At 40.3% G+C, this 23,873-nt stretch overlaps 1 protein-coding gene and 1 pseudogene across 1 annotated transcript in view; one reads left to right on the forward strand and one right to left on the reverse strand.

Annotated features, from left to right (window-relative positions):
• Cdkl2 (cyclin dependent kinase like 2) overlaps positions 1-23,873 on the forward strand; it is a 36,117-nt gene that overhangs the window by 3,018 nt on the left and 9,226 nt on the right. The window contains exons 2-11 of the mRNA XM_038339435.1: positions 3,251-3,445; positions 9,867-10,045; positions 11,342-11,454; positions 14,349-14,494; positions 14,870-14,958; positions 17,514-17,643; positions 19,649-19,947; positions 20,440-20,533; positions 22,308-22,431; positions 22,799-22,905. Coding sequence (XP_038195363.1) covers positions 3,251-3,445; positions 9,867-10,045; positions 11,342-11,454; positions 14,349-14,494; positions 14,870-14,958; positions 17,514-17,643; positions 19,649-19,947; positions 20,440-20,533; positions 22,308-22,431; positions 22,799-22,905 — 1,476 coding nt within the window. The remainder of the gene's footprint in view (positions 1-3,250; positions 3,446-9,866; positions 10,046-11,341; positions 11,455-14,348; positions 14,495-14,869; positions 14,959-17,513; positions 17,644-19,648; positions 19,948-20,439; positions 20,534-22,307; positions 22,432-22,798; positions 22,906-23,873) is intronic.
• Positions 7,357-9,216, reverse strand: LOC119818552 (annotated as a pseudogene).

A 23,873-nucleotide genomic window follows, 5' to 3' on the forward strand; every position in this document is an offset into this window, starting at 1 on the left:
TTGCACTGCTGATCTGCAGCCCATCACGCATTTGCACTGCTGATCTGCAGCCCATCATGCATTTGCACTGCTGATCTGCAGCCCATCATGCATTTGCACTGCGCACTCTTTGGCAGCAGTCGTTATGAGTCCTCATTTAATTCACATGTCCTCTCCTCCGTGGATCATTAGTCCCAGTTATTGAGTTGTAATTTGTAGTATTTTTAAAATGCTTTTAAAATTATGAAATATAATCCATATATGGCCATGGAACAATGTTCTCAGTTGGGAACTCCAGCTGGCTGCCTTAGCTGGGCTCCCAGTTTCTGCTGATGTTGTAAGTACCCGATTTGAAGATGGTTTGCTGTTTCTCTCCATCTGCTGTCGGATGATTTGTTCTTTTACCTTTGCGTGCTGTATACTTCATAGGCTCACTCATTCTAAACCAAATACATGGCTTTCACAAAGCATTCCCCATAGAACACACACTTAATACTGTTAGTGATGTATGTAGATTTCTATTTGTTAGCTTCCTGTTGTCTTTTATACTGTTTTTCAAGTCTTTCATCATTTATTCTTTTGCCAGTCTTTTAGCAATTATATGAAATACTATACAACCTTAACTTACTAATGCCCCCAAATAGCTGCTTTTGCAATGAAGATTCTTAGACATTTTAACTGTACTTGTTATGGGGTGGTCACCAGATAAGACGGTTTGGGCATGGTTTTAAGTCTATAGAAAGACTTTATTAGCCAGATGACAACTGTAATAAGTGTTCAGGATTCCAGTGTAACCCAAGCCTTTCAGAGGGTGAGTTTTTAAGCTCAAAAGTCATGTCCTGGGTTGACATACTTCAGCTAACAAGAGCAGTTAGATGGAGCGGAACTACAGAAGCCAGCAAACAAGGTTAGTACATCTAGAGACTTTCCTGGAACTATAGACTTGTATGGACTAGACCTTTTAGTTTTGGCATGTGGTGCTGTCTACATGCTGAGGTTTACAGCCTGAATGGTACTTCCGTCATGGAGTCAGCTGTGCTGAGGCATGGGGCCCTGTTACGGTACTTATTCCCTCTTTTTCATCCCTTTCCCCTTATAAGAGAGAGATGTTATTACCTCTATGTATTTTAATTCTCTGTATTGTTAGATATGCATAGTTGGCATTTACTGGGATATATTTAATATTATCTTTTGCCAAGTGGTGGGCGCATGCCTTTAATCCCAGCACTCAGGAGGCAGAGCAGGAGGGGCTAGAGAGACGATGTGGCCGGCAGTCATGCATGCTCACCACTCTTCCAGAGCCCTGCACTGGGTTCCAGCACTCACAGCAGGTGGCTTCAAACTACCTGTACTTCCAGCATCAGGAGCACTAATGCCTTTCTCAGGCCCTCATCAACATGCTCACATACATGAACCACACTCAGACTGAAGCATAAATGAATAATAAGTAAGTAAAAGAAGGAATAATTTACCTGAAAATTTGGTTGTTTTCCCTTTCTTATTTATCATTTTCAGTTTTTAGGATTTCGTTGTTTATTTCCATTATGTAGTTATGTTATGGTATATAGTTCAGGGTGACTATATCTGTTTATATATTTGAGACCATCCTGGTCTACAGAGCAAGTTCCAGGACAGGCTTCAAAGCTACAAAGAGAAACCCTGTCTTGAAAAACCAAACAAAAAATAGAAAACAAAAACAAACAACAAAAAAGACTTCAGTCAGTTATGATGGTGCGTGTGTATAGTCCAAGTACATGAGAAGCTGATCCAAGAGGATCAAGGCTATTTGAATCTCTCCCTGAAATCCTTTATTTTCTTTAAAGCAGATTTGTTAGAAAGGAATGCTGTTCATTTTTGTCAGCATGAAAAATTTTTTTGTTTTACTTTGTTTTTGAAAAAAATTATCCACAGAAAATAGAATTCTTTGAGTTAATTACATTATGTTCAAAATTTGATTCCACTGTTCTGCTGTCTCAGTGTTCCCATGAAAAGTTAAGTTAGCTGTCTGTTGTTTTATTGCACTTTTAAAAATAAAGATTTATAGCTGAAGACAGACTCTTAAATCCCACACTAGCTCTGAATTGAGTACAATAGAGGGTTATTTATTTAGGGGTAGACTCACAGATTACAGTCCTCTGCACAAGTGGGGAACAGGAACCGAAAGAGAAGCCAGACTCATGCTTTACCTTGGCATATATAGTATAAGAGGCCACGCCTGAGTGGGCTGGTAACTTAAAGGCTACTGGCGGTAGGAATTTCTACAGCACATTGCCAGGTACAGTAGCTCACACCTGTAATCCCAGCACTCCAGAGGTGAAGGCAGACGGATCTCTCTGAGTTGAGGCCTTCTGGTCTGTGTACTGAGTCCCAGGATAACCAGAACTATGTAATAAAAATACTCTTTCAAAAAATAAAATAAAATGTTTGCTTCCTGCTTCATAGCCATGATGCCCCTATGTGTATAAGGTTTGTTCCTGTGTAAAACTGATATATTGCCCATTTTCAAAATTGTACTTTTTTTATTTAAATACAATTTGAATGGCTGTCATATCACATAGTCTAGTGATTTCTTCCTTTTAAAGGTGGTAAAGGTTTTTATTTATATTAGATGAGTGTCAGTCTGTCGTTTGTCGTGCTCTCTTCACACAGCATTGTTGAACAGATCTTGGAATTCCCGCCCTTCCATCTGTCCCTCTCTCCCTTCCTTCCTCTTTCATGTTGGAGATGAACCCAGGATCTTGCTCATGTTGGTTATCTGTTACTGAACTGTGTCCTCAGGCCCTGCATGTTTTTAGTTTTATGATAATACTTTTGGAGCAGCTAATGGTAAGAGGTTCATTTAGGGGAGAGGACAGGATTTTGCTGAGGGTAACAGAAATCCACCATGGTTCCTAATAATTTCTTTGTGTCATAGGGCTAAGTATAGAATTGAATTCTGTTAACCTTAATTTCTCTAAATTTGTAATTTCCGATTTTTTACCTAATGAAATTCTTTCTTTACTGATAGATTCTTTCCAGCAAGTGTCTGTGTGGTTGTTACTGTCTCCCTTCCTTGTTAGTCTTTGGTGCCATTCGGTTCTGAGGATGCTTTTTAATGTTTTTTTTTCTCATTGACTTTATTGTGATCTGAGCGGAGGAACAATATGCTCTTTGCTATTTTAGATCTCCAATATGTATAGTATTTACATATTTCTCATACTAGCACCTTTTAAAGAGAAGTTAATTACTCATAACTTGGCCTTCTAAAATTATTTTGCATTTTTTATAACAGCAACTGAGGCATGAAAATTTGGTGAATCTGTTGGAAGTATGTAAGAAGAAAAAACGCTGGTACCTAGTCTTTGAATTTGTTGACCACACGATTCTTGATGACTTGAAAGTATTTCCAAATGGACTAGACTATCAAGTAGTTCAAAAGTATTTATTTCAGATTATTAATGGAATTGGATTTTGCCATAATCACAATGTAAGTATTATGATGCCTATTTTGCAAATGTTTGACTATCTAGATACTAGTAACTTAGTTTAATGAGATATTTGTTTTGAGTTTGAATTAGCAACATGATTGAAATGAATTGTATTTATTCCGATATTACTGAACTTCTTGTGTCATATGACACATGAAAAATTTCTAAAAGATGGTATTTCTAAAGAAATGGTAGGCCTATAATGGTTTAGATAAAAGTGGTGTAGGTCCCTGAAGGGCAGCAGCGGGCGGGCAAGGGGTCCGCCACCCAAGGCCTCTGTGGGTCCTAGGTGGGTGGGAAGCAGCAGGTGAGAGACAGAGATGAATAGGCATGCCATGCAGAGTGGGTATTTATTTAGTGGGTTATGGAGGGGGGAAGGAAGGGGAGGGGGAGAGAGAGGAGAGAGAGAGAGAGAGAGAGAGAGAGAGAGAGAGAGAGAGAGAGAGAGAGAAACCGGGGGTGGGGGAGAGGAGAGGAGACCACCTCTTTGGAAGAGAGATGAGCAGACAGCAAGCAGGCTGGAAGCAGAAGAAAAACCCAATTGCCTCTGTGGGCACAAGGGAGTGGAGTGGGCGGGGCTTGTCTCTGAAAGAAACAGGACAGACCATTACAAGGACCTATTAAAATGTTGAAAGGGTACACAATAGACATCCTACTCTCAGTAGCTATATTATGCATTTAATAGTTGGTAGTAGTTATTTATAGTCTGTACACTAATTTTATAATCTGTTTATCTGTTAATTTATTAATCTCTATATTTATTTAAAGTAAGTATATATATTTATACTTATATTTATATATATTTATAAATATATTTAAAGTATATATTTAAAGTAAGTTGCAGACATTAGTAACCTTTTGTACATGAGTTGATTGATTGTGTGTGTGCTCATGTCACAGTGTACAAACTTGAAGAAGTCTGTTCTCTTCTACTGTGTAAATCTAGGGAATTGGTTTTAGGTTGTCATGCTTGGTGGCAAGTGCCCTTACCCATTGAGCCATCTCTCTAGTCCTGAAGAATGCTAGAATACTAAATAAACATTTCACTTATAAACTAGACTTAAACATTTGTTTATTGGCCATTTTTCTTTTCTTTTCTTTCTTCCTTCCTTCCTTCGTTCCTTCCTTCCTTCCTTTCTTCCTTTCTTTCTTTTTACTTTTTTTTTTTTGTTGTTGTTCAAGACAGTGTCTCTCTGTAGCTTTAGAGCCTGTCCTGGAACTAGCTCTTGTAGACCAGGCTGGCCTCGAACTCACAGAGATCCGCCTGCCTCTGCCTCCCAAGTGCTGGGATTAAAAGTGTGTGCCACCACCGCCCGGTGGCCATTTTTCTTTCTAACATAAGATTTGCTGTGTGGATTAGGAAAATTTGAAATATATACCAAGTAGTATATGTTTTGCTGACTCATGTTTTCTTGCCTACTTGTAAAGTATGAGAGTATGAAAATCTCTGTTCTCATCTAGTCTATGGCAACATTTTTTTGTCTGTTGAATGTTACAGAAAAGCACCTACAGGACATAAAATGAGTAACTCAACATATGCTTTTATAGTTTTACAAAATATTTTATATAATACCCCTTTGTGATTACACTCATCATGAGTGATAGTGGTATATAATTTGAAAACTGAAGATTATCCGTTGGTAGAGTTCTTGCCTAGTATACACAAAGTCTTGGGTGTGATTCTGAGCCCCATAATCCAGTTATGGTGTACATTTCAGCAATCCCATCACTTGGGAGGTAGAGGCCAGGACAGTTAGCAAGTTGGATGCCAGCCTAGGCCACATGAGACTCTTGTCTCAACAAATGTATGAGAAGGGACTGGAGAGACAATGTTGCAGTCATGCGTGCTCACCACTCTTCCAGAGCCCTGCACTGGGTTCCAGCACTCACAGCAGGTGGCTTCAAACTACCTGTACTTCCAGCATCAGGAGTGCTAATGCCTTTCTCAGCCCTCACCAACATGCTCACATACATGAACTACACTCAGACTGAAGCATAAATAAATAATTTACCTGAACATTTGGTTGTTTTCCCTTTCTTATTTATCATCTTCAGTTTTTAGGGTCTTCTTGTTGTCTACTCTCATTTTGTAGTTCAGGGTGACTATATCTCTGTATATATATATTATTCAGTAGAGACATCTAGTTTAATTTGGACCTAGGGGAATAATTGGTTTTCCTTGTGAATCCCCTAACTCAATGATCCACTCTCAGAAAATTGATTTTTGAGAAATACAGTTTTGACATTGTTTTTATAATGAAACTTCACATTAATCAAGCTTAGGAAACTGAATGCCAGCTTAATAAGTCAGAGATATGTTGTCATAGGAACAGACTACATGGTATATAATTTGTTGGATATCCAGGAATTGGATCAGTATGAAGTTTTAACATATTAGTAAAATTTTTCTCATTGCTGTGACATAATCTCTGATCAAAGGAAGGATTAAGGAAGGCTAGGCTGATCTGGTGCACATTTGAAAATTCAATCCACCATGGCAGGGAAGTCGTGGTGGCAGGAAGGGAGGCAGCTGGTCGCATTGCGTGGCAGTCAGTGAAGCTGGTGCTCAGCCTGCTTGTCCCTTTGACTCAGCCCAGGACCCCAGCCCATGGAATGGTGTCCCCCACGTTCAGGATAGGTCTCACTTCAGTTAAATGTCTCTGAAACTGACCTAATGGACACAGCCAAAGGTTTGTCCCTTCAAGTTGATAGTCAAGACTCACTTTGATAAATCCTTCTAGTTAAAAGATAACTTCTCCAATACCAAATGGCCAGCTCTAAAATAATACATTATACAGACTAAATAGGTTGTATTTAGAAATACATATTTATATAACAACAACCAATGATTAAGGGGCCCCAAATTTGATAGCAAGGAGGAATATAATGTAGAGATTGAAGAGATGAAAAGTAAGAGGGCAATTATATACTTACAGTTTCAAAAAATTAAAATAAATAATTAAAAATAAACAGAAAACACAATTTCTTCCCAGTGAGTCTGAAATGCTTAGCTTTGGGTGAGTGAACTCTATGTTCATCCTGTCCTAAGAGTAGGATGACCAAGGAAGTTAGCATACGGTGACATCATTAGCTGGCTTGCTCTCTCTCTCCCCTATCTGTCTCTCACTCTGTCTCTGTCTCTCTCTTTTGGAGACGGTATCTCTGTGTAGCTCTGGCTGTACTGGAACTCACTCTGTAGACCAGGCTGGCCTTGAACTCAGATCCCTCTGCCTCTGCTTCCATTGTCTTGCTTTCTGCTGAAGAATATTTTAGTGTATTCTGCTTATATATGCATCTCTGTCCCTTTATTTTTATATCCTTATGACTGATCAGGCTATATTTAACCATGCAGCCTGTCTTCAAGGTACAGGGTTTAATATTTTAATATTGACTGCCTCCACATTTAGAGCATTTCTGTATCTAGACAAAAGTTTTTTGTTTTCTCTCATTAAACTTGTTTTGTTTAAGTGGTTCTCAGCCTGCAGTTCTCGACCCCTTGGGGGTTGAATGACCCTTTTATAGGAGTCTCTGAAAACCATCAAAAAACACAGATATTTACATTATGAGTCACAACTGTAAAGTTACAGTCATGAAGTAGCAATTAAAATCATTTTATGGTGGGGCACATGATAAAGTGCATTAAAAGGCTGTAGCGCTGGGAAGGTTGAGAGCCACTGGTTTAAAATTGTCATTTTAAAATGGGTCTCAAAATTCTGTCACAGATTTTTGGTCATGTTGTTTCCATTAAAACTGTCACATGTGTGTACACTCACACATGCACACACACAAAATGGTCCAAAAACCACACTCCTTTCGCATGGGGACCATGGGAGAGGATAGAAGGGGAGAGGAGAGGAAGGAAGGAGAGTGGAAAAAAATATAGTTCAATAAAAACAATAACCCTCCCAAACTAAAAAACACAAACAAACAAAACAAACAAACACCATGCTCCTTTCCTTAGGCATTTCATGAAATTAGAGCTATCTTCCAGCTTCCTGCCAGAATGACGATCACTCTTTTTTTAAACTCTGCAAGCCTGTAAGCTGCGTGAACTGTATGACAATGCAGTGCAGGGACATGGGGCTGATTTGACCCGGGGGTCCAGGATAATCGCCTGAGCCGTAAAGCCAGCTGCTTCCATTGGTGGTTCGTTTTTGCTGTCACCAGCAAGATTGCTATGTCTAACATATTTGACAAACGCATGCTTGACATTGAAGCTCACACTGTTCCCAGGAAGAGAACACTCAAAGTTTCATTGTATTTCAACAGACCATGCTTCTGTTGTGACATTGACTGAAGCAAAGGTAACCACACTACAGGTTTGGGAATACCAGTCTTCCCTTGGCCCCTAGGGACAGTAACAATGCCACCAATATCATAGACATCCTCGAGGGCCAGTTGCAAAGCTGCCATCAGTGTGGTCCCACTGGCACTGCCATCTTTCTGGGTGACATTCTGTTCCTTGAGCTAAGGCATATATATTATAATGCTTGGCTCAGCACGTTCTCACCATTCCAACCAGAAATTGGTACAAATGCTACTGGTCAGGGTTGTAGCCAATTTTCATTTTAAAAATTAATCTTTACATTTATTTTAGATACCAACCAGTTTCCCCTCCCTCCTCTCCTCCCATTCCCTCCCTCCACTTCCTTTCTACACCCTCATCCACTCCTCAGAAAGGGGCAGGCCTCCCATGGGAGTCAACAAAGCATGGCATATCAAGTTGAGGAAGGACCAAGCTGCCCTCCTCACCTGCATCAAGGCTGAATGAGGCATCCCATCATAGGCTATGAATAAGTTTCAGAAAGCCGGCTCATGTGCCAGGGTCAGACCCTGGTCCCACTGCTAGGGGCCCCACAGACCAAGCTATGTAACTATCACCCACATATAGAGAGTCCAGGCCAGTCCCATGCCAACTCCCTAGCTGGAGTCTGTGAGCTCCCACAAGCTCAGGTCAGCTGTCTCTGTGGGTTTCCCTGTCATGGTCTTAATTCACACCCCCTCCCCTGCTGCATATATATTCCCTACTCCCTAGCCAATTTTCTTTTTCTTTTTCTTTTTTTAAATCTTAATTTATTTATTATGTATACAATATTCTGTCTATGTGTATGCCTGCAGGCCAGAAGAGGGCACCAGACCCCATTACAGATGGTTGTGAGCCACCATGTGGTTGCTGGGAATCGAACTCAGGACCTTTGGAAGAGCAGGCAATGCTCTTAACCTCTGAGCCAAACCTCTGAGCCATCTCTCCAGCCCCTAGCCAATTTTCTTAACATAGGTGCTGATTTCCTTAACATTACTCCCCATCACTTCTGGCTATGGGGTGGCTCAGTGGAATCTATTTTGTTGACACCAACAATTAGCTGATTGATGCCCAATGTTTAAGCTAGCAGGGCATGCTCAATGGTCTGCCCATTCTTAGAGATACCAGTTTCAAGTTCGCCAACATCAGCCGTAACAATCAGGACAACACAGCATGAGCTTGGCCTGTAATCACAGTTTTGAATAAATCTCTGTGTCCTAGGCCACCAATGATAGTAACACCGTATTTGCTGCTCTCAGACTTCTGCCGGGAGATGTCAGTAGTTATTGCAGCTCTCATGCAGCTTTCAGTTTGCCTTCTCCTGCTCAGCAGCCTCCTTCTTAAACTTTTCGGTGGTTTGTTTGCCATTTCCACCACATCCGTAGATTGGATGGCCAGTACTGGAGGCCTGGCTGACTCTGCACGTCCAGTAATGATGATGTTTCTATGAGTCTTTTTCTTTCCCATTTTGTCTTTGAATTAGTGGTGTTCTGATGCAAACCAGTTATGAAAAAGAAATGTTCATTTTTGATGAGAAAACAGATCTCACTCTAATTTATAAGTTCCATCAAAGCAGTAGCATTTCCTGGGGTCACTGCTTTTTCTTACTCCACTCTCAAATTCTCCCAGGTTATGTTTCTGTACCCTGCTTTCTCCTTACACTCCCATACCTCTGCTGCCTATTCCCAGCCTCTGTAAGTGGACACTATCATAGCACCCATTTCAGGGGGTTGTGTTTTAAAATTAGTTAAAGTGTCTAAAACTTCATGTAGTGCCTGACACATGCATGGTCAAGTGGTTGCTAACATACTACGATATTAAAAAACCTATCATAAAGCTTATCTCTTCCATAAAATTTTCCTTGACTACCCCTAGTCTTCAGCAACATGTTTATTTCTTGGTCTTGACAGTAGTAATTGACTGAAAGTTGATTTGTTGGTTAATGATACGTATTTTATTTAATATCTTGCTGGTTTAGCTAATCCTTGCAGCATGGATGTTCTCTGTCACCCCACTTGTACTCTGAGAGGAACAGCAGTGGTGCCCTGCTCATGGCAGGCACTGCCCCCCCATTAATTTGTTAACATATTTTATGCTCTGTGTGTGTTTTGTTTTAGATCATACACAGAGACATAAAGCCCGAGAACATATTAGTCTCTCAGTCTGGTGTTGTGAAGCTATGCGACTTTGGATTTGCACGGACGTTGGCAGCTCCTGGGGAGGTTTACACTGACTACGTGGCCACCCGGTGGTACCGAGCTCCAGAGCTGCTGGTTGGTGACGTCAAGTATGGCAAGTAAGAGTCGGGAATGAGGGCGCAGATGCAGAGTCTTCAAGAGTGGGATGTGTCTGTAATGCATGATCCACTGAACACTGAAAGGCAGGCCTGGATAGAATTTTTAGTGAGTGGTTTGTAAAAATCCCTAGTACATTCTCTTTGGAAGTTCTTTTTAAATTTTCCTTTGAGGGCTGGGTGGCTCAGTGGAGTCCTTGCCTACTGCAGTGAGATCCTGGTTTTATTTTACAGGATGCCAGGACAAACCAACAAAAAGCTAGTGATATAACCTGAGGTGGATATACTTACTTTAAAGGGAAACTGAGTTATTTGAATGGTCAGAAAGAAATGTATTTGTTAGCATCTGGAGGGATGGTCCAGCAAGCACAGACGGCGCCCGAGTTTCCAGCACCCACTCTGGTGGCTCACAACTGCCTGCAGCTCCAATGGCAGGAGTCTGATGCCTCTACTCTCCTTGGGCACCTGCGCTTATGTACACACCCTCATCATGTACTCTTAATTTAATTAAAAGTTAAGCAGGGTGGGGTAGTGCACGCCTTTAATCCCAGCACTCGGGAGGCAGAGGCAGGCGGATCTCTGTGAGTTCGAGGCCAGCCTGGTCTACAAGAGCTAGTTCAGGACAGGCTCCAAAGCTACAGAGAAACCCTGTCTCGAAAAACTAAGAAGAAAAAAAACTTAAAAAGATTTTCAAAATGTAAGTTGTCTTTATAAGAGGGGAAGACTATAAATTTTACTTTTGGTAGAAATTTTCCTAAAACATTTTCTATAATTTTTGATGACATTAGACATCCAGTTATCTTTTTTGAATTATTGAGTTTTCCTTTTACTTCACTGTTATAATTTTGTAGTATTTTATAATTCAGCCATGACTTGGCAACTTCAGAGTCGCTGTCTCTGTGCTGACATGTTATTTTGGTTCTGACTAATGGTTACTCTGTTGTCAGTGGCCACGTCTTTTCTCTGCTGTGCTTTGTTTAGCATCCCGAGAACTACACCGAGAGCCTTGCTAGAGTGCTGAAGGGATGCAGGGTGCACAGGCGCTCAGCGGCACAGCAGAGCCTCATTTTCAGAATGAAGGACACATAGCCAGTGTGGCTTCTCAGGATCTTTCTCCCTTAATAGCAGATGGTTGAAACTTCTAGGTATCTCACATATTAAAATAGAGGGTTTGAATTCTTATAGAGAAATGACTTTAAGTGACAAGGTTTACTTCTGTGCCTCTCAGTGCCAAGAAGATGCAGGCATGGGAAAGGTGTCAGGATGCCACGTCTTACATCACCTCGCTTTTTTCCCCAGGGCTGTTGATGTCTGGGCCATTGGTTGTCTGGTCATTGAAATGCTCATGGGGCAGCCCCTATTTCCGGGAGAATCTGATATTGATCAGCTACACCATATCATGACATGTTTAGGTAAGAGTATATACATCTGTGATTTAAATTTTACAGGTTTTTTTCTCTGTGTGTTTATTGTTATGATACCTTAAAGATGATGCTTATTTATGCTGGGTGGTGGTGGCTCATGCCTTTAATCCCAGCACTCGGGAGGCAGAGGCAGGCAGATCTCTGTGAGTTCGAGATTACCTTGGTCTACAAGAGCTAGTTACAGGACAGGCTCCAAAGCTACAGAGAAACCCTGTCTTAAACCCACCCCAAAATATGATGCTTATTTTAGGTGAAAGTAGGAAGCAAATAGGAAGCACATATACACACACACATATGTACACACACTGCACAATACTCATGCACACACAGAGACACTCATTGCACATTCATGTGCACACACATTTATGCACATATTTACACACATAAACACACACAAACATGTATGCACATGTGTACACATACACTCTGCATATCTAGCAAGGCTGATCAGTGTAAAAGAAAAGGGGGTGATTGTGGAAGATAAGGAGAATCATAAATCTAATAGGCAGGAATTTTTTTAAAATTTTTTTAAAGATTTATTTATTTATTATGGATACAGTGTTTTGCTTACATATCTGCCAACAGGCCAGAAGAGGGCCCCAAATCTCATTACAGATGGTTGTGAGCCACCATATGGGTGCTGGGAAATGAACTCAGGACCTTTGGAAAAGCAGTCAGTGCTCTTAACCACTCAGCCATCTCTCCAGCCCCATGGAAAATTTTAAAAATTATCTTAGCAAGGAATGTATTAGCATACAGTCAACTAACTTGAAGTTGCTCAAAGTCACTGCTGATTTTTAAATTCTACAAAAATTATAACAAGGCAGTGTAGTGAGAGTTCAGAACAACTCAGAAATGTTGCTATCCTGGAGCCTGGTTCTGAATCATGCTTACCTCCAGCCCCCCTATAAAAAGAAGATGTAATCATCCCTTTTTATTTAGTGAGTCAGTGAGAATTTGGTGAAATCCAGCTATCCTCTTCATCCTCATCTTCATCTCTAGGATAAGATGAGAGACACAAAGACTTATGAGAAAACTTAATGTTGTCTTGCATTTAATTTTTGTCTTCTGTTTTCTGAGACAAGGGTCTCATTGTATAGCCCAGGATATCCCCAAATTATCTACCCTTCTGCCTAAGCTTCTCAGTCTTTACTGCCTCAGCCTCCCAAGGCTATGACTGCACATGAGCGTCCCCGTGGCTGTAACCGCAGATGAATGTCACCATATCCATGACTAACGTCTCCAGATTTTGTATTTCTTTCTTAGTTCTTTGGATGAAATTCCAAAGCTAGACTCTGAGCCTTATGTTTGCTGGAATATAAAATACATATTCTAAGGTTTTAAAATGGAAATAGCCGGGCGGTGGAGGCGCACGCCTTTAATCCCAGCACTCGGGAGGCAGAGGCAGGCGGATCTCTGAGTTCGAGGCCAGCCTGGTCTACAAGAGCTAGTTCCAGGACAGGCTCTAGAAACTACAGGGAAACCCTGTCTCGAAAAAACCAAAAAAAAAAAAAATAAATAAATAAATAAAATGGAAATAATAGGAAGATACTTGGGATAATTTAATTATTTGGTTTTAAGTTCTGAGACTAAGAATTTATTAAGTATTATATGATTTCATATAATTTTCATATTACTGCTGTATCACAGGGAGGAGGGAGGAACAATAAAGAGGTTGCATCTGAATATGTATATTATTCTTTTCACTATTTCCTCAATATTGTACTTATGTAGTATTTACAGTGTATTAGTATAATAAAAAGCTCATAAAATTTAATTTTTAAATTATATATCTCATGATATAATAAGTATTAAAATTGAAAAAGATTTAAATGCTCAAATTTGAATTTAGATATAGGTACCCAATCTGAATAAAAGGAGCTGATTTATCTAAGTTAGATTCTGTCCGTGTGACTCTGTCTTCATTGTTCTGGGTACATGATACTTTTTTTTTTTTTAAAGATTAGTCTTTTTAAAAAATATTTATTTATTATGTATACAATATTCTGTCTGTGTGTATGCCTGCAGGCCAGAAGAGGGCACCAGATCCCATTACCAATGGTTGTGAGCCACCATGTGGTTGCTGGGTATTGAACTCAGGACCTTTGGAAGAGCAGGCAATGCTCTTAACTTCTGAGCCATCTCTCCAGCCCCGGCATGATACTTTTTACTGTTAGACAGAAGCAGAGTTTTTCATCTAGAGCGGCAAAACTATTTTCTACCCGTCTTTCCTATTTCTTCACAAGTCTTTAATTTTCTAGATGAATAAGTTAGAAAAGCAGTGTTCTTTTTTTTTGAGCTGTCTTGTGTCAAACCCACTATAAAGGCTTTTAAGACCTTTACAGCAGCAGGTCTGTTTATCTAGGCTGATCTTGCACACGCAGAGTCCCTCTGTCTTTATAGCAGCAGGTCTGTCTGTCTAGGCTGATCTTGCACACGCAGAGTCCCTCTGTCTTTACAGCAGCAGGTCTGTCTGTCTAGGCTGATCTTGCACACGGAGTCCCTCTGTCTTTACAGTAGCAGGTCTGTCTGTCTAGGCTGTACTTGCACACAGAGTCCCTCTGTCTTTACAGCAGCAGGTCTGTCTGTCTAGGCTGATCTTGCACACGGAGTCCCTCTGTTTTTACGTAGCAGGTCTGTCTGTCTAGGCTGATCTTGCACACAGAGTCCCTCTGTCTTTACAGCAGTATGTCTGTCTGTCTAGGCTGATCTTGCACACGCAGAGTCCCTCTGTCTTTACAGCAGCAGGTCTGTCTAGGCTGATCTTGCACATGCAGAGTCCCTCTGTCAGCTGACTGCTTTCACTGCTTCCCTACGTCACCGTCTCTTCTCCATTTCTGTCGACTATTACTGATGAAGATGGGTTCTGGGTTTTTCCCCAGGTAATTTAATTCCAAGACACCAGGAGCTGTTTTATAAAAACCCCGTGTTTGCTGGAGTAAGATTGCCTGAGATCAAAGACACAGAAACAGAACCCTTGGAGTGCCGCTATCCCAAGCTCCCTGAAGTTGTAATAAATCTAGCAAAGGTAATTGTTCTTTTCCTTCTTTGTGATAGGAAATGTGTATAGTGTGAAGACTTGGTTCGCACATGTGCTTCTCTTCCTCCCTTTCTCCCTCCCTTCCTGCCTCCCTCCTTCCCATTCCCCTTCCATATTTGATCTTTTAGGTCATCAGTTTCCTCAGATGATTTTAAATTTGTTCCTAGGACAGACGGTTTCTTGGGAACTTGTGTATTCATTTACACCTGCAGACACTGAATGCTGGGTCTCGTTTGTGACATATCAACCACTGATGGTCACTGTTGTGATTTGTGCTGTTTTCTGTTCATTGGGTAGAAAGAAGAAATCTAAAAGTAGACAGCTGTTCTTGAAGAAGACTTGTATATGTTCTTGATTTTTCAGAAATGCTTACATATTGACCCAGACAAAAGGCCCTTCTGTGCTGACCTTCTACAACATGATTTCTTTCAAATGGATGGATTTGCTGAGAGGTACAGTACCATAGTGCCGGCCTCTGCTCTGCAGGCCCTAGGAGCAGGGTCAGAGGGAAGTCTCCTCCACCGTCTCAGTGTCGCATTTGTTACCGCCACCATCGCAGAACGTCAGTTCCCTGCGTCCTACTCCATTCACCCGTAGCAGTAGCGTAATTCCTAGGGGGTGTTTTCCTGTGTACCTGGAGCTGCAGGTTTTCACAAAACAGTCTCTTCGCATTTCTTCTTCTGTCTCCTGAGATGACACCCACCATTCTGCTCACTAATTATTATGTTGCTGCATCTGCGCAGTTGCCATCTCCTGTTGCTGGCAGACTCATGCCACACCTGGTCCAGTGCTGCTGGCATGGTTCCCAGTGCTGCTCCAGATGTTAGCCTTGGCTCAGCTGACTGAACAAGAACCAGAAGAGTGGCTGTGACAGTGCTGTTTATTTGTTATATATGTACAGCATAAATGTATATTTAATTATGTCTTTGCATGTGTATCTGAATTGTGTATGTGCACATGAGTGGTTGTGCTCTTGGGGGCCAGAAGAGGGCGTCGGATCCTTCGAACTGGAGTTATAGGCATGGTTTCCAGCATGGGTTCTGGGAACCAAACTCAGGTCCTCTGCAAGGGTAGTCATTGCTCTTAACCTCTGAGCTATCTCTAGCCCACAGTGCGTTCTTAACTGCTGAGTTATCTTTCCAGCCCTAAAGCTTCATCATTTTACAAATCTCTTTAAAAATCTAGCTTAGTAGATGATATCTGGATTCTTATATTTGCTTCTGTAGTCATTAGTGAACACCCAGAGTATGTTATTTTAGTTGCACAAAACAAATATATCTCTAGAAAAGTGGAAAAATATTTTAATAGTCTTTTGAGGTAATTTAGTATTCTTTGATTCTATGTCAAACTTTAATACTATACCAAAACCTGGCATTGTTAGTTTCTTCATTCTTTATTCCTTATCTTCTCCCTTTCCTCCTTCTCTCCCTTGGTTCCTTTCTTTTTCTCTTCTCATTTTTATTATTTGAGGCAGGGTCTTACACTGTACTTCTGGCTGATGTGAAACTCACTATGTAGCCTAGGTTCCTCTCAAAGTCAGTATTCTCCTGCCTTGGCCTCCCTCCTCCTGTGTGCTGGAATTTACAGGTGTGTGACACCATGCCCAGCTCAGCTGTAGTAGTTCTTTTATTTAAAATTGACCTTATGTTTATTTGTTTGTATGTATGTATGTGTGTGTATGTGTGCCTTTGTCTGTCATGTGTGTGTGCCCATAGATGCAGAAGATTGTGTTAGATACTGTGGAGCTGAAGCTATAGACAGTTGTTAGCCACGTGGTGTGGGTAATGGGAATTGAGTGTGTGTTTTGGGAAAAGCAGCAAGCACTCTAACTGTTGAGCCATCTCTCCAGTCCTCTGTAGTGCTTTCTAAAGGACTGGTTGCGTTGTGAAATTTAAACTATGCCAATGACTTTTCCTTCTCTGTTGATTAAAATCCATTTTTGTCTGATCTTCTGAATTGATGTTTTATCTGTGCATGCTTTTATGACATACTTTGATCATTTGAAGCACATTGGCAACACTGAATTATGTGAACCTTAAAAATGTTGGTATGGCCGGGCGGTGGTGGAGCACACCTTTAATCCCAGCACTCAGGAGGCAGAGGCAGGTGGATCTCTGTGAGTTCGAGACCAGCCTGGTCTACAAGAGCTAGTTCCAGGACAGGCTCTAAAGCTGCAGAGGAACCCTGTCTCGAAAAACCAAAAAAAATGTTGGTATGCCATAATATAATATCAAAAATTATGCTCCATTTTATCAGAAAACTTTTGAATTATGGGAAGACCTTTAAGATCCCAAGTTAATAGAGTTGTAATTTCTTACATGAAAGTTTGAATTTTATTGTTTACAGAAATATCAGTTTCTTTCCTTGCAATGACTAGCTCACCTTGTTTATTTTCAAAGCAAAATGTCTACTACATACCCATCTAAATAAGCGTGGCTTTTCAGTTAGTCTTTCAAGTGTAAATATTATATGAAAAATGTGTGTGGCTTGACCTATGCTCGGGTAGCCAGTCATTCACGTGCTCTCAGGTCAGCCACTACACACCATAGGAATCTCTTCCCATCACACAGAATCTGAAGAGAGCTGCTTGTGGATTCATCTCACTTTAATAAAATTAACCCTTTCACTGCTTCATTGTGAGCATCCATAAGTGACTCCCCCCCCCCACACACACAAACACTCTGTGTGGCTGTGAGGAGCACAGGAGTGCTAGCCTGGGTCAGTGCAGGTGTCTCAGTTCTTGGTGGGATGCCAGCAGCCTCATCCACATTGTTTGCCGCCATCGGGACCAGTGTTTAGGGTGGTCCAGACATTCTCAGCTAAGACTCCTGAAAGACTCTCCACACCCAAAGGCTTTTAGGAACTGTTCATATGGAATGTGATTTTTCTCATTTTAAATAAAATGGATTAGGTTAACACTGAATCTTAAATGATTATCTTGATTTTTTTTCTAGGTTTATCTTTCTCATATAATTTGATTTTAATTGAGACATGTACTTTTATATAGGTTTTCTCAAGAATTGCAGTTAAAAATAGAGAAAGATGCCAGGAATAATTCTTTACCCAAAAAATCTCAAAACAGAAAGAAAGAAAAAGATGATACCTTAGGTGAAGAAAGAAAGACGCTTGTGGTCCAGGTAAGTGTTCATGTTTTAAGGTTAAAATTTATGGAGGAAAATGATGATTTAATTTTGTTTGTTTGTTGTTTGTTTGTTTGTCAAGACAGGGTATCTTTTGGAACCTGTCCTAGAACTCGCTGTGTAGACAAGGCTGGCCTCAAACTCACAGAGATCTACCTGCCTCTGCCTTCCGGTGCTGGGATTAAAGGTGTGCCACCACCGCCTGGCAGAAGATTTAAGTTTTTAAAAATTAGATGTATTCACTTTATATGTGAGTGTTTAGCTTATATGTACATGAAGCACACACAGGCTTGGTACCTGTGGGGTCAGAAGAGGGCATTGGCTCCTCTGGAACTGGAATTTCAGATGGTTTGAGAGCCATCATGTGGGTGCTGAGAAGCAAACCCTTGTTTTCTGCAGAGCAGAAAGTGCTCTTAACCTCTGAGCCATCCGTCTCTTTCACCCAATAATGAAGATTTTAAAATTTTAAAACACTGGGCAAATTGTTAACTTTCAAACTGGTTGAAAAGCCAAACAAGCAAAAAGATCATTTCTTTCCTGTAGACACTACCTTAAATAAAAACCCTTAACATATTCTGTTTTAAATGCTCAGCAGTGCTAGAAAGTACACTAGTGTTCTTAGAAAGTCACCTTACATAAAATAATGACTTGTAGACATAAGGAAATGGTGTATTCTGGGCCAAGGATGAGTTACCATGCCCCAGGAACATGGCTTTTAGTTATCCTGAATGACATGTTTTGCTGTCAGAACATTATAGCCACAGAACAAAGGTTACTAAACACACTGGTAGGTGTTAGGTAGGTAGACTACAGCAGGAAGTCTTTCTGCGCTTTTCACAGGTTAGTTTACAGCCTTTAGGTTTTGGTAGAGTCCAGAGGTGTCCACTGTGTTTAGCAATACAATCTAAGAGTTTACCTGATAGTCTTGAGGAAGCTGGGTCAGCTACAGAATTTAAATCCTATTAAAGGGACTAAGATAATCCAAGGTGATTTTGTCTTCAGACCTACATCTGTCTCTCCACAGTCACAGTTGCTCATCCAGTCAGTCTGCAAAATCTTTACTGTAGATGCAGCCTCTGTAGAGAGTTTCAGATCCACACATGCATCCAAAAACTCTGGGCATCTCTGTCCACGTCCATACAACACTGGGGTGCAAACAGGTGCACACCCAGGGACAAGCACTCCCAACTTAGTCTGCTTTTCTTCCTTAATAATAGAAAATGAAAACATTATTTTCAGAATTTTTATAACATTTTAAATTTATGATTCGGATAGTTAAAAGTTTACTTTTCAGGTTGGGCAGTGGTGGCGCACGCCTTTAATCTCAGTACTTGGAAGGCAGAGGCAGATGGATCTTTGAGTTCAAGGCCAGCCTGGTCTATAAGATCTAGTTCCAGGACAGGCTCCAAAGCTACAGAGAAACCCTGTCTCGAAAAACAAACAAACAACAACAACAAAAAACCAAACCAACCCCCCCAAAATGTTTCTATTATCCAGTGAAACAAAAGATTTTTCAATTTTATGCTCTCTGCCTTTGAATATGTAAGAGCCAAAAGCAGCAATCTCTATTCATCTTCCATGTTTTCCTCCCCACTGAAATGTATATGCACAGCCACAGTCTGCCTCTCTCTGTCTCTCTACCATCTATCTACCATCTATCCATCATCTCTCTGTCTGTCTATCCATCATCTTCTGTCTACCATTTACCCATCATCTCTCTGTCTGTTTGTCTGTCTGTCCATCATCTCTGTCTACCATCTATCGTTCATCTCTGTCTGTTTGTCTGTCTATCCATCATCTGTCTGTCTGTCTGTCTGTCTATCCATCATCTACCTACCTACCTACCTATTATCTATCAAGTTGATAATGCATCAAATAAATATTCTTGTATTATCACAATAACTATTTGAATAAGAATCTTGATTTTAATTCCATAGGTAGAATAAGGGTATGAAGTTTCTTGTCAGATTATTAAATTTTTAATATCTTTATCAATGTTCAGGATACTAATGCTGATCCCAAAACGAAGGATTCTAAAGTGCTTAAAATAAAAGGGTCAAAAATTGATGGTGAGAAAACTGAAAAAGGAGGTAGAGCGTCAAATGCAGGCTGTATCCATGACAACGGGACAAGCCACATCAAAGGCTTGCCTTCCACAAGCCTCAGAGACTGCAGTAATGTCAGCATTGACCACCCAAGAAACCCAGGCATGGCGATTCCTCCACTCACACACAATCTTTCTGCAGTTGCTCCTGGCATCAATGCTGGGATGGGGACTATTCCTGGAGTTCAGAGTTACAGGTATGAACAGGAGAGGAGACAAAAAAAAGCTTTCTAATTTGTTCACATGATTTTACTGTCAGAATTCTGACTGCAATTTCTACTTATAAAGTAGCCATTTAAAAATGATGATCTTGTGATAAAAATTATTAGAGTTTGCTATAAAAAAGGAAAGAATTCACCTAAGTCCTAAGAAAGTATGATTTTAATGTTGTTTATGATCCAGAGAATCTATAGCTGTTTAATAAGAGGACTATTGGTGTTGGGTGGCTGCTGCTGTGTGGAATGGTGGTGAGCATGTAGTGTCATAAGACGCTTCTTTGGATTTGTTCCTGAAAGGGGCAGCTGTGGGAAGCCTGAGCAATGTACTAAGAGGCAGGATATTTGATCAGACTTCTGTGCATTGTGTACTTGAGAATAGGTATTAAATTGCATATCTTTTAGCACGATGTCATTGATTTTGTGTTTGAATAAAATAATTATTAATGATTCTAACTTTACAATCTGTTACAGAGTGGATGAGAAAACTAAGAAATACTGTAATCCATTTGTTAAAACCAGCCAGCCTTCCCCATCAGGGATCTATAATGTGAATGTGACCACATCCGTAAGTAACTGTTCTCAGCAGCAAAAGAGCAAGCACTCGTCATCTCCAGACCTGCCCTGGTCTAAGCATGAGAACGAAGAATTAAGAGTTTTATTTGGAGACACAGAATAAAATCTGAATTATACAATACCATCCTAACTTATGACAGCTGTAATTTGAAATTCAGGTTGTTTAAATAAATTTTTTAAGTCTGAATGAAAGATTCTCTTAAGATTAAATCTCATTTATTTTCAGCAACATAAATACATTTTCTTAACCTAATGCTTGCAGTTGAGTTCTTTTTAAAGAGCAAACAAGAAGATACTTTGTCTTATTATTTTACTAGATTTTTAGTGAACATATTTTATATAATCACTTAAGAGCCATCTATAATCATTCTATTGTATATAAGACACTGGTACTGAATTGACTCGATATTTATGGCACTCATGGTCTAGTAGATCAGCAAGGAGAAAACATGATGGCAGGCCAGGCAGTAGTGGCACACCCCATTAATCTACCAGCACTTCGGAGACAGAGGCAGGCAGATCTCCGTGAGTTTGAGGCCTCCCTGATCTACAGAGCTAGTTCCAGGACAGCCAGGGCTGCACACACACACACACACACACACACAAATCAACAACAACAAAACAAAACAAAACAAAAAAAACCCCTCTGTCTTGAAAAACCAAATGACCAACTGAGCAACCAGCCAAGCACGGTGGCAGATTTGAATGTGAGAAGCATGTACATGCTTCAGAGATAGTGTGGGAAGGAGCTTCGTTGCTCTCAGCCAGGACCATACTAAGTAGTCCACCTTTTCATTCTGATTAAAACTATTGGCCTCTATTCTCTGTGTAAAGGCCAAAGTCCTTCTAGGTATTTTTGCATGAATCAAGTCCCTAGCCCTGTATTCTATCTCTGCCTGTTATGTTCCTCCATTGGTTCCAACTCGAGATTTCCTTTTTACTTTTATATGATGGCCAGATATACCCATGCCTTTGGGCTTTTGCATTTACTGTTTCTCCATTACAATATTATTCCCCTAGACTATCCAACAGATGCTTTTTGTCCTCTTTAGTCCATAAAGAAGATCTTGAGAACTTCTTTATTATTGAACTCATTTTAATATGGCATCTAGTCCTCCATCACTGTCTACACCCTCTCCTCACCTAATTCTCCTCCACTGTGCATGCCCAATACCCTCTGTGTGTGATATAAATGTATTGTCTATCTCTTTGCCATGAAAGGTTAGCTTCTAGCTCAGTAAATTTGAACTTTTGTTTTCCCCACTGATCCATCTCATCAATTACAGGATGCTTAGCCTGTTAAGCTGCTTGAGAGGGTCCGCGGTATGGGTATCAAAAGCTGAGTAACAAGATTATACCGAGACAGAAAGCTTGGGGTTGGATAATGTATATGAAGACCAACTGGTCACAATTAAGGTAAAGAACGGCAGCTGTTTGCTGAAAAGCCCAGGCGGTGTTTTAAGACTGACCCTGCTGGTTAAAGAACCAGGATGGCAGGCCCATCTTCTGCTGCCTGTTGCTTGCTGGGGCTTCCACTGAAGATTGGCAAAGAGGAGAAACGAAGTAGAGAACAATCAGTTTTTGTACTTGTTAGCAAGTTTGATAAATTGACTGGTGAAACTGTTTTCTGTGTCAGTAATGTCCTCAAAGTTTTATTATTTCAGCTCTTGAAATCACACATCTGAATATATGAATATAGTAGTTACAAGAGAGTGAAAGCCTAGCTTACCTCAAAGCTGATGTGTGCTAATCATTCTGATAATCAGGTCCCTAGTGAAAAGTACCTCCTTCAGGCAAGTAAGAAAAGGAAGGAATATTCCAAAGCAGATGTGCGACTGCCTGAACTAAACTATAATCATCTCCCGGAACTGAGAGCTTTAGAAGGCTTAGGTATGTTTATGCGCTCTACTCTTTTCAGCCCTTTTGTTTATGTTGCTAAATTGAAAGCTAAGCTAACAATATTAAAATATGTAGTACTGTGCATACTTAAGTAGACTAATGTGTCTACTCATCTATAGTATAGTGCTTATATGGAAAACTACCAAGTGGTGGTGGTGCACGCCTTTAATCCCAGCACTTGGGAAGCAGAGGCAGGAGGATCTCTGTGAGTTCAAGGCCAGTCTGGTCTACAAGAGCTAGTTCCAGGACAGCCAGGACTGTTAACACAGAGAAACCTTGTCTCAAAACAAAACGAAACAAAATGAAAAACTAATAGTTTCTAATTTTTTTATTATGTTTTTGATTCTTTCTTATCTAGCTCGAAATTCTAGGCTAATAAAGAAGGAGAACAAATCTCTTTCAGAATCTCGAATTCCCTCCCTGGCTGCTATTGACCTGCATGCTTCCAGTATTGCCTTACACCAGGTACAGAAATGCTCATTGTAGATACAGCTCAGGTCTCTCTCAGATTTAATGTGCTGTAGGGGGATTTGCTCTTAGGAATTTGGCAAGTTTTCTATGGGTTCTGTTTTGTTTATAAGTTCATTACACATAGAACTTTATTACACATGCATTTACTGCAACACTTATGGATTGAGGTAATTCGTTCTTCAGTTTGTGAGATGGAGTCTTTATCTTTAAAAACTTTTTAATAAACTTTATTATAAACAATTTGCAAACAAATAAAAACATCACATACTGCCAGGGATTGGTGGCACATACCTCTAATCCCAGTATTTGGGAAGCAGAGGCAGGTGAGTCTCAGTGAGTTTAAGACCAGCCTGATCTACAAAGTTAGTTCCAGGACAGCCAGGATTGTTACACAAATCCTGTCTCAAAAAACAAAAAACAAAAATAAAAAAATCACATACCAAAGTTAACCAGACCAAAAATCTATACCACTCCATGAGCTTCTATACAGTTAGAATAAACATTCAGAACGGAAGCAGAGGCACTGCACTGTAAACAAAGACTGATCTTTAATTTCCTGGCCACCCAAACCCAAATAATCACACAGAAACTATATTAATTACAACACTGTTTGGCCAATGACTGAGGCATATTTATAGCTAGCTCTTCTATCTTAAATTAACCCATTTCTATTAGTCTGGTTATTGCCACATGACCATGGCATTACCTCATTTTCTATATGTATTGCTTCCTTGGTGGCTGGCTGAGGTCTGTGTCTCTGTCTTTCCTCTTCCCAGAATCATCCTAGTCTGGTCGGCCCACCTATACTTCCTGCCTGGCTACTGGCCAATCAGCGTTTTATTAAACCAATATGAGTGACAAATCATCACAGTGTACAAGAACTTTATCCCACAGCACTTCCCATTATATTTTACACTTTAAGGATTGAATATATTTCATGTAGTTTTATCTACCACCCAACC

Source organism: Arvicola amphibius, chromosome 1 (assembly GCF_903992535.2).
Source record: "Arvicola amphibius chromosome 1, mArvAmp1.2, whole genome shotgun sequence".
Taxonomy (NCBI): domain Eukaryota; kingdom Metazoa; phylum Chordata; class Mammalia; order Rodentia; family Cricetidae; genus Arvicola; species Arvicola amphibius.